We start from the raw sequence: 8538 nt of genomic DNA on the forward strand, positions 1-8538 counted from the left end.
GGGTTCAGCTTATACCTATTTTGTGAAGTAATCGATTGCTACGATCATCATGCATCTACCCCTAGTGGCAGGTGACATTGGTCATACCAGGTTAATCGCCCACTGCATGAATAGCCAATGGCTTGTCTGCGGGTAGAGTTCGCTGGTAGGTAGTGTGGGCACAAGCTTGAAGCGTTGGCAGTTATCGCACCTTTGTACATACTCATTAGCGTCTTGATGCATGGTTGGCCAGTAGTAGCCAAAGTAAAGAGCATTTTGTGCCAGGAAGCGGCCTCTAGAGTGGTTTCCACAGACGTCTTCGTGAATTAAGCTAAGAATCTTCAGGTTGTATGGAGGCGATAGGCAACGGAGATATGGTCCTAAGAAGGATTTGCGAAAGAGCATGTCATTCCTCATGTAGTAGAGTGCTACCTTCATCTGGAGCTTCCTAGACTCCAGTCTGTCTACGTGGGCATTTTCTGCTTGTGGAACCTCAGTGAGTGTGTACTCCTTGGATGTTTTGCTATGTACTCCCCTAAGGTTTGGTTGGTGATCAGCTGGGAATTAGAATAGATCACGAGCTTCTTCACTACTAAGTCTTTCACCAATTAAAGACCTGCTAATAAGGCTTCATACTCTACTTCGTTGTTTGACGCCTTGAAGCTTAGAGTGATTGCCTGCTTGAGCATCAAACTGTCTAGGGTAATAAGAACTAAGCCTATTCCCGATCCTTGGTAGTTGGATGATCCATTGACATGCAAATGCTAAGAATCTCCTACAGGTGGGGCTGGTGTGGCTACGGCGTGCTCCCACCTTTAGGGTATTTTCGGGCTGAGTTGCTACGTCCTTTAGGCTTGGGGTGAATTCTGCTACGAAGTTCACCAATGTCTGGGTTTTTATCTGTATGCAAGGTCGATATACTAAACCGTATTGGCCCAAGTTCCAACACCTACTTTATCACTCGTTGAGAAGCGTCTGGACTATGCAAAACTAATTGCAGTGGGTACTGGGTCATGACGATGATCGGATGCCCTTGAAAGTAGGGTCTAAGCTTCCAAGTTGCAACAACTAGCATCAAAATTAGCTTTTCAATCTTTGGGTATCTAGTTTCCACATCGAAGAGAGCTTTGGATGTATAGAATACAGGTAGTTAAGCCTTCAGCTCATCTCGTATCAGGGTAAAGCTCGATGTTACTTCTAATACCACTAGATAGATGTACAAGTTCTTCGCTGCTTTCGGCTTGGATAGTAGTGGAGGTGATGTCAGGTACTGCTTTAGGTCCTAAAATGCTTTCTCGCACTTGTCGTCCTATTTGTCCTTCTACACCCTTTCGATTGCCTTGAAGAAAGGTTTATATCGGTCGGTGGATCCCAAGAGGAAACGATTGAGTGCGGCTGCTTGTCCGGTCAGACTTTGGATCTCCTTCAGAGTTGTGGAAGACTTCATGTCCAGGATTGCTCTAATTTGCCTTGGATGAGCCTTGATTCCTCGCTGAGTTAGAATGTACCCTAAGAATCAACCTAAGGAGACACCAAAAATGCACTTGGTTGGGTTGAGCTTCATTTTGTACTCTCAGATGATGTCAAAAGTCTCTGCCAAGTTGCCGATGTGGTCTGACCGCTGTTTTCTTATCACCATGATGCCGTTGACATAAACTTCCATGGTTACTCTTATCTATTTCTTGAACATCGTGTTTACGAGCCGTTAGTAGGTTGCTCCTACGTTCTTGAGGCCAAATGGCATGACCTTGTAGCAGTATGTGCCTCGCTCGATCACGAATGCGATTTTCTCCTTGTCAAGCTTGTGCATGGCAATCTAATTATAGCCTGAGTATGTGTCTAAGAAGCTGAGTAACTGGTTCCCGGATGTTGAGTCAATGACAAAGTCAACTAGGGGAACCGAGTAGTTGTCATTAAGGCATGCCTTGTTGAGGTCAATGTAATCTACATATACTTTCCATTTTCCCTTGTCTTTTTTCTTCACTAGCACAACGTTGGCTAGCCATGCTGAGTGTGCCACTTCCTCAATAAATCTGGCATTCAGTAATTTGTTGATCTCCACCTCAATAATCGCTACTCACTCGAGTGTGAAATGTCACATTTTCTAGACCACAGGTTTGGCAATGGGATCAAAGTGCAGCTTGTGGCAAGCTATCACTGGATCAATATCGGGTATGCCAGAGGGCGACCATGTGAAAACATTATGGCTTTCCCTAAGGAAAGTTGTAAGTTCCTCATTCTCCGTTTGGCTTAAACGTGAGCCAATCCTAGCCATCTTTTCTGGCTGATAAGGGTCAAGAATAATGTTCTTGACGTCATCTTTAGGTTTCCATCCTGATTTATCTTACAGGGCATTGTCTACCTTGACACCATCTTCTTGATTTGCCTACAATAATTGCTATTTGACGGAGGTAGAATCGTCTTTCTGCACTTCAGCTGCTACTGCTGGGGTGAAAGACTTTTTCTTCGACTCCTTCAGAACTTGTATAGTACATCTTCTGGACATGGCCTGGTCGCCTTTGATTTCTCCGACTGCTCCTCTTGGGATGCGAAATCAGATTTTTTGGTACTCGTCGAGGTCAAAACTCTAATCTTCACTAGCCAGGGTCGATGGGCTAGTTACATCGAGTGTGATGGTGCCGATTGCAGTTCATGTAAGTCCGTTGAATCCGGTCAAGACCTCTGTTTTGCGTTTGATCGTGCTTTCCAGGCCCATCTTCTGGATGACTCACAATTGTAGGATATTGACTAAGCTACCGTTGTCCAGCATAATTCTATAAACGATGGCGTGGGCTAATTAAACAAAAGTCTATTCCTTTAGCGTCCTACTCGGTGAAGTTGATGATTAGTCCAGGTACAGCATCTACAGCTTGAACTTGAAAAACCGATCTCGCCTTCTGGATTTTCCTCTTCTTAGAACTATTGGTGGCCCCGAGATGCTCGGATTTGGCAAAAATTCTGTTGATTCAGATCATCTTGGTTGGGGGTTTGGCATCAGCATCTGCTTCTCACCTTGGCCGAGCAGCTGATTTGTCGATATACTGGTCACACTTGACTTTCTTCATGAGTTGCTCAAGGTACTTCCTCCACATGGTGCAGTCGTTGGTTGTGTGTTCGGGGTCTCTATGGAATGCGCAGTACTTCGTCTATTCCATTTTAGAGGGTTTTCCTCTTATAGGTGGCGGCAGCTTGGACCACGGTTTGTCCTTGAGGTCGCGAGGGATCTGGTTAATCAGGATTAAGAACTTGGTGTACATTTTGGGCGTCGTGCCTCATTTCTTCGAGGATCGATCCCTGCGTCTGCTTCTTAGCTTGTTTTTATCGTTGAGTGGTTTCTCAATCGTCCTCTTCTGAGTCGGCTCTGCTTCTTTGCGCGGCTTCTCAGGCAGCTTTTAGGAACGCTTGGCCTCATCCGAGAAGGAATGCTTTTCTGCTAAAGCATGAAAGTCTGCCAGGGTCAAGTTCTCACCCATGATCAATTCTCCGAAAATTGGTTGATCTGCTAGAAGCCCCTTTCTGAATGCTAAACAAGCAATGATATAATCTCATCCGACCATCTTTGCTTTTTCCACCTTAAACCTCTTGACGTATATGTGTCGTGACTATTCGAGTCCTTCTTCATGTTGAAGAGGTGGTCAGACTTCTTCTTGATTGAGCGGTAGGACGGATATTCCTTAGTGAAAACCAAGGAAAGTTCACTGAAGTTCCGAATTGATTATGGCGGTGGGGTGTGGAACCAGTCTTACGCTTCACCTTGGAGTATCATGGCAAAGATTCTGTACATGAGAGCTTCATTGTTGGCGTTGAGGGTCATGGCGCTTCTATCTCCCTTGAACAATGTGAAATGCGGCGGGCTAAATTTCCACGGTGGCTTCGTCTGCTTGATTTCGTCTATAAATAGTGATCTGCTTAGGCAGGTCACGTCTCTACAAAATGCACCATCGGTAATGTCAATGCGCTAGAATCCGCACAGCTACTCTGCTACGAACTTTTGTACTTCCTCCTGGATTTGCACCTGGTGGGGCAGCGGGACCTCTAACTGCCCCCGGTGTTGACCTGCTGGTCCATGTTGCTATTCGACATGTCCTGCTCGTCTGTGTCGCGATCGTAGAGCACGTGGTTCATTCTATGCTGCTCACCATCATGCTAGACGGGAGCTGCTAGTGGAACTTGAGCTGGACTGCTTTTGTGCTCTTCTCTGTCCGTCATGCAACTGCCTAATCTGGTGCCTCGCAAGAGGATCTCCTTGTGGGCTTAGCCTCGTGTGGACACTTTGTCTGGAATGTCCTGAGTGCTCATCGAAGTGTAGACCCAACCCTCAATGCACACTGACTCGTGTGCCAAGTCAGGAATGAACGTTTCTTTACCTATCTAGGTGGGAGAAAATGTTTCCTCGAGGGCCCTAACGAAAATGCACATTACCCGAACACGCAGCTCGTGACAGACTAAGTGATTTTTTTCCAAGACGTCACTGGAATAAGTTAAGTTTTTCCGCCCTTGACTTGCTTTGGGACAACTCGTCTGGGGTGCACTGCATCTTGATGTGCTCGAGGAGTTGGTTCACCAAGGTGGTCTACTGCGCGAGGGCACTTATCAAATTGGCAACCTGCTAAGATAGGTGGAGCTCATCATTTGGATTGGAGGAGTCTAGATAATGGGCATTTCCATGTGTGGTGGAACTATAGAGGATTGCAGATACAAAACTTGAGCCCAGAACGGGCATTCTTGTAGAAAAGCGGGGTGAAAATAACCTTAAATCAATCGCATGACTGGTAGTCAGAATCTGGATCATCGGAGATAGTCTTGGATCGGATTGGGCTGTGAATCGGGTCGTTAAAGAGGCACGTGCGCAAGGGCGCTAGGGTCACGTGTAAGCTGGCTGACGCTGGGCCGCACCTTAGTCCTCGTAGGCTTGGGCTCAGTTGGCAACCAAGTAGGCTCGAACAGCCTATGCAGTGAGCTAAGCTCGAGCTACCTCTGCAGCGAGCTAGGCCCGAGCTGCTGGCTGGGCCCCGGAAACCACTACTTGGGCTGCAACGATTTGGGCCTCTTGGGCTTGACCTGCTTCTCCATGAACCTGGGCCCCCTGCCCAGGGTTTTGGTGGTCCGTGCACTACAAAGGCAGCAATCAGGGGGCTTGGGTCATGGCTTAGTGGCCTGGTGGCCTTGCCATAGCTACTGGGTCATGATGGTGGTGGTGATGCGGCTCCGTGCTGGTGGGGCTCCTCCTGCCATCGCGTTGAGCCTTAAGGATCTCCGTCGTAAGGCTATGTGGTTTCTGTTCGTCGTGGTTTCTGAATTTCCTACCATTGTATCCTTTCTCCATGGATTGATCAAGAAACTTTTCTAGGAAAAATTAATTGATACGACGTGTGAGAAATTCAACGTAACAGAAAATTCAAGAAACCAAATGCAAGAGGCTTGTTCGAGTATATGAATCAACTCTCAATGAAAGCATCAATTTGTCAATGCAAATTTTCGCCGTCTTCAGTGTTGACGAAAATGCACCTACAAAATAATCAACACCTTTAATCAAAGACCTAAGCCTCACGCACCCATGAGGTGGGGGGGTTAAGCCAATGGATCTCCGATGCCTAAGTCAGTTTCTCTGAGAGAGTAAAGTGTTTAGGGCTTTTTTAGGGTAGTAAAAGCCTTTGAAATTTGGTAAAATATAGGGTATTTATAGGGGATAAGGCTGGCCATAGTGTTAGGGTTTTACCCTACACATGGCGGCATCCTATTGGCCAATGTTTATGGAGAAATATTCTCAAGATATTAAAATGGAAATAATATCTTGAGATAATGGAGTAATTATCTCTAATTGATTTAAATTGGGATTACTTACTTGATTGGAGTCAATCTTTAATTGGGAATGTATTAAAGATAGGATTTGGGTAATTAATCCTTACCCTTAAGAGGTGAGCTATGGGCAGTCGTATTTAGCTGCTGAGACCTTCAGGGGTGTGAGCTGCGTGTAGGAGTATCTGAGGAGTCTGCCCATTTAATGAAGGCAATCTTATCTTTCTTGAGCAAATGTCTATGTGTTGCCACTAGAATTTTTGGAATTATTTTAGTCTCTACAATAGTGGCATGAAAATTTATGTTAAACTATGATCACTTTTGAAAGAGTTTTCTTAGCATTTCTCTTCTAGATATTATGTAACTTGGAATGAAGTATTTAGTGAAATCCAATCATAGCTTTTCTACATCTGGTCCAATAGCCCTGCTGCTCCCACGTGGGATATCACGTAAAATTTACTCGTACAGATGCCACAAACATCACATGAATTCACAGCAAACAGCATGTATTTTTATACCGTATTTGGTAGCAGAATATATATATAAATAATATAGAGAACAAAACAGCAGAAATCATACACTAGTGCTCCTTAGTTGTATATGAACATATTTATCCCAGTTAAATATTTATATACTTTCAGAATTACATTTCGCCCTCACAGCAGCCAATAAAAACCAAAAATAAATTTAGAAAAAGACACAATTAAGATGAGTGATGGATCGAGGACAATAAGGATCGTAAAGTCATCGGGAACGGCGATTAATCAGATGATAAGAAGTTCTACTCGGCCCTTGAACGTTTATGATTGATTCAGAAACTGCACATGTTGTCTTACAAGATAATGTAGAAAGATTGAAGAATCCAAACCTTTCACTCACACTCCTTGAGACCTTGGCACCAGCACTTGAGTATCCTTGATCATCGTCGTTTCCGTCGTCGTCCTTGGAACACTCAACCAATGCAGCAAAGAAAGGATCCTTTGGGAGATAATTAGCTGTATGCCCCTTGCCCTTGGAGTTGCTGTGTCTCACCTGAATATCATCCACGATCAACTTTTTTGAGGTGATTTTCTGATTACTGACTCTGGGAGGAGGTTGTGGGAGGCGCTTCAGTGATGAAAATAATTCCTTCTTGTTGCTGCTGCTGCTGCTAGGTTTCTTTGGAATTCCGGGAACATGTTCCCAAGAGAATGGGACGCCGGAAAATCGAAGTGGGGTGGCCGGACTAATAGGGGGAGAAGAATCACGATCGAGATTACAGGATGACGATACGAAAAATGAAGACGAGGACGATGAGGAAGAAAATGATGGTGTTCTTTGAGAAGAGTGTTGATACTTCTTCATGGCTGGAAATATAGAGTTACATTTTTTTGAGACAATTTGGGTACGGCATTGGCCACCACTTGGATGATCAGTCGGTGAGGAGGACTCCATATAATATATGGAGAGTAGCACTACTTGTTTAGTATCTTTCGATTCATCCTTCTCCAACTGTGTCTATAAAAATATATGGTGCTACGTACAGATCCCACTGTCTCTTTAGATATTAAAAGATAATAATTAATGATGATTATGAATTATTATTTTGATTAACTAGTGAAACGACCCTAGCAGAATTGATCAATATGACAAATTAAGGAAAGAGACAAGGACCGTCACTTATGACTACTGTGTACTTATTTTTTTTTTTTTTGGAAAAATTTGAAATAGGTCCAATTTTATAAATTACCTTTTGAAATAGATTCAATTTTCAGTGACTTTTAATTTTTGAAATAGGTCCAATTTTTAGTTACTTTAGACCCATATCAAAAGACCCCTTTTTCTTTTAAATGTGAGTATGAGCCTGTGAGGTCTTATACAAAGGGAGGAGGATTTTCTACCCTCCTAATCTCTCTACCTTTATATGTTCTCCTATTTGAACGGTCACGGTTAAACTACGTCAACATCTTATATTAATTTTTTTTATAGAGATAATAAAATAAAAAGCAATGTGTGAGAGGAAGGGATGAAAGGAGATGGGAATAGGGGGGTAGAAAATCCTCCTCCTATACAGAGGCGGAGATAAAATATTTCATATGCGGAGGACCAGCACATAAACTAAGAAAACGATTCCATACTTGAATTTCTACCATTGTGGTTCGTATAGAGAAAAATTACCATATCAACTATTGATATCCATTACAACCTATTTTCTATTATTTTTTCACTTTTTTAACTTTTTCAATTTTTTAGTTGGGGGTTGGGGATTTCAGGGTCCACATTAGTGGCAAGTTTTCTTAAACCCACTGCATGAAAGTTCGATATAGAGAAAATTGTAGCAATGATTCTTTAACTTTAAATTGGAGGGTTGGTCTCTCAACTAAAAATTTGTAACCATTGGTCCTTCCATTTATCAAAACGTGCAGTTATGTTCTTTTCTGTCAACTCCTTAAGAACTTCCGTCAAAATGAGCCATTGTTGAACGACCATTACTACAATTGGGTTAATATTGAGGGCCATTACTCCAATTGGGTTAAAGTTAAGGGACCATTGCTACAATTTTTTCAATTTGTTTTTCCATATTTTCCCATTGATTCAATCTCACGTTCGTGGCACTTGACTCATTTTGACGAAAGTTCTGACGGAGTTGATGAAAATGACTATAACTGCATATTTTGATGAGTTAAGGAATCAATGTTCATAGATTTTTAGTTGAGGGACCATTGCTCCAATCCAGTTAAAGTTGATAGACCATTGCTACAATTTTCTCCCCGCTATATA

General features: G+C 43.1%; 1 protein-coding gene across 1 annotated transcript; it reads right to left on the bottom strand.

Annotated features, from left to right (window-relative positions):
- Positions 1-6387: 6387 nt before the first annotated feature.
- Positions 6388-7237, bottom strand: LOC137727687 (uncharacterized). Its single transcript, XM_068466513.2, has one exon. The coding sequence runs from the start codon at positions 7210-7212 to the stop codon at positions 6523-6525; it is 690 nt and encodes a 229-aa protein (XP_068322614.2). The 5' UTR covers positions 7213-7237; the 3' UTR covers positions 6388-6522.
- Between the last annotated feature and the right edge of the window lie 1301 nt (positions 7238-8538).

The sequence above is a fragment of the Pyrus communis genome, chromosome 10, assembly GCF_041283825.1.
Source record: "Pyrus communis isolate YQ-2024b chromosome 10, ASM4128382v1, whole genome shotgun sequence".
In the NCBI taxonomy this organism is placed as follows: Eukaryota; Viridiplantae; Streptophyta; class Magnoliopsida; order Rosales; family Rosaceae; genus Pyrus; species Pyrus communis.